The following is a 2,497-nucleotide window of genomic DNA, read 5'->3' on the forward strand; positions in this document are numbered from 1 at the left end:
AAAAAAAAAAAAAAAAAAAAAAAAAAAAAAAAAAAAAAAAAAAAAAAAAAAAAAAAAAAAAAAAAAAAAAACATATTCTTATTTCCGTATACAGTTACGTCACAGATCTGATAACGAGGTCCTTACCGATGACTGCAGGCGTGTTATCTTATCGAGCGTCGAATTTTTAATACAGTTTAGTAATATTTTTGTATCTTCATTTGCGATGCATTTCACTTGAGAAATTTCTCTCGAAGCGACTGCAATGCTTTTCTCAACGCTGGACAAGCATTTCATTATCTTTCCCATTTCGTCATTACCGATACACTCCGCCTGGTAAGCAGCGTCTATTGCTTGCAGTCTGGCATTGTCTGCTGTCTTTACAGCATGGAACGCGAGACTCGATCCACCGGATGTGATGTATTTATGGAAAAGACCTTCCGTCTTGTTTGAGAGCGCCAGGATATGGACCAATACGCCTCCGCTGTCGTGACCCCACAGGGTCACGGAATTTGCATCGCCGTCGAATGCATCTATATTTTCCTGTATCCAGTGCAGCGCCAGTTTTATATCCTTCAGGCCCCAATTGCCGGGAGCCGCGTCATCGCCGGTGCTGAAGAATCCTGGAGATTGAACCATTTTTTTTAAAATCAATAGTCCGTATTAATCGGACATATATGTGTGTGTTGTTAATACATACCGAAAGCGCCCAAACGATAATTTACGGTGACCAATATAATTTTGGTGTACATCAAATATTCAGGAGAATAATAAGTACTATTGTTACCGCCCCTCTTGAAATCCCCACCATGAACAAACACAAGTACAGGATACTTCGCGTCATGATCTTTCTTCAATTTCTGAAAGGCATCGTGTATGTGATTATCCGAGTATTATGGGATATATTTCTCGGACACCCGGTATGTATGAACCAAGTGCCAAGCGACCGATATACACAGTAACTAATGTGTCATTGCGTGCGTGCAAATAGGAGATCGCTCTTATCATCCAGTTGACCTAATTTTTCAACATCCAACATGCTATCACTGACACAATAAGGATTTTTGGAAAAAAAAAAGAAAAAAAGAAAATTTTCAAAATTACCTTAGGAACGAAAATATTCAGGAAGAGACAGTTCTCGTTACCGATCACTTCGTTTCTTTCATTCAATTGAGGGCACCTCGATCCGTCTTTAACGGCTGATCTAGTATAGTTCCAATGTTCTTTCCAAGGTTCAGAATTCTGTCGACGTACGTCATTTAAGTAACTCAATATTGAAATATAATATTTAGTATCACCCAATACACGATACTTTGCACTAGAATCATTTTTACCTTAAAACGATGTGTTCCATTTTCTGATGGCGCTTCCGCATAAGGAACTCCAAGAAAAGCAGCAACGGAAGGATTTTCTTTATGAGTTTTTATTTCTATCCACTTTCCTCTGATTTTACCAAACTTGGTCAGTCTAAAAGGATGAGCACTCGATGATACACTTTCCGCCAAAGTAAATATTGCAAGAATTAGCAAAATTATTTCTTTAGCCATGTCTCGCCTTTGCACTGATAGGTAATCGTAATAGGTAAAGGCAATCGCTAAATAATAAAAGAGAAATCGAAGGAATTTCGAAATTTGTCCATCGATCGTAATGATGTCTCAGTACCCTAACCTAATTCGTACCGTGCAGACGAATACGCGAAACTGAGCAAGAATTAGGCAAACCGCACAGACTTCTCTGCTTCACGATTCGAACCGTAACGTTAACTGTGGGAATAATTTTACCCACGGCACTAGATACAATAAATACAATACAACGACAACAGTTTAATTAGCGAACTAGGAGGATCCGTACTGATACTGGACATTGTGCTGTTGCGCGTCAGATTAAATAGCGTTGAGTTAATCGAATTAATTTCATTAAATATTATTTTAGCATACGAAATTCTCGCAATGTCATAACGATGATAAAAGTCATGTACGAGTATGTATGTTATAAGGATTAACTGGCCAATTTTATCATTATCATTGTTACACGTATGCATTACATCATATTACTTATTTAGAAGGTTAAGTGCTTCTCTCAGATGTATCAGGCTTAGAGAGATTAAATGTTCGAAATAGTTATTTTTGAAAGATAAAAATGTGCTTGGAATAATTACAAATTTTTAACATAATTTCATTATCATGAAAGATCACCTTACTGACACCCTTCCCAACGTAGGACGATTTTTTAATATTTCGTAATCCGTTTGAAAGTACAAGCCCTCAGTAGAAATTAGCTGAAGATATGCATATTTACGGGGTTAAATGATCCCCTTACTTTTGACATTTGATTTTTGAAATGGAGTAAAAATTATTTTAAAAATTGATCTAGATTGAGAAGCGTCACTTAGATGACTTTCCTTACGGGTATTCATAGGGAATTTTGATCTTGGCATTTTTATTAAATTTATTTATCGACGTTGGTAAACAAACGTAAATTATGAATTTTTGTATGCTGTGCTAATGCCTTTCATTCC

The 2,497-nt window shown here is 36.5% G+C and overlaps 1 protein-coding gene across 1 annotated transcript in view; it reads right to left on the reverse strand.

Moving 5' to 3' along the window:
* The window catches only part of LOC107270792 (venom carboxylesterase-6), a 3,577-nt gene extending 1,740 nt beyond the window's left edge, over positions 1–1,837 (reverse strand). The window contains exons 1-4 of the mRNA XM_015746119.2: positions 1,314–1,837; positions 1,084–1,221; positions 680–839; positions 127–602 (exon numbers count right to left, since the gene is read on the reverse strand). Coding sequence (XP_015601605.1) covers positions 127–602; positions 680–839; positions 1,084–1,221; positions 1,314–1,526 — 987 coding nt within the window. The 5' untranslated portion in view covers positions 1,527–1,837. The remainder of the gene's footprint in view (positions 1–126; positions 603–679; positions 840–1,083; positions 1,222–1,313) is intronic.
* Positions 1,838–2,497: the final 660 nt, after the last annotated feature.

The sequence above is a fragment of the Cephus cinctus genome, unplaced genomic scaffold (assembly GCF_000341935.2).
Source record: "Cephus cinctus unplaced genomic scaffold, Ccin1 Ccin1_scaffold0837, whole genome shotgun sequence".
Lineage (NCBI taxonomy): Eukaryota > Metazoa > Arthropoda > Insecta > Hymenoptera > Cephidae > Cephus > Cephus cinctus.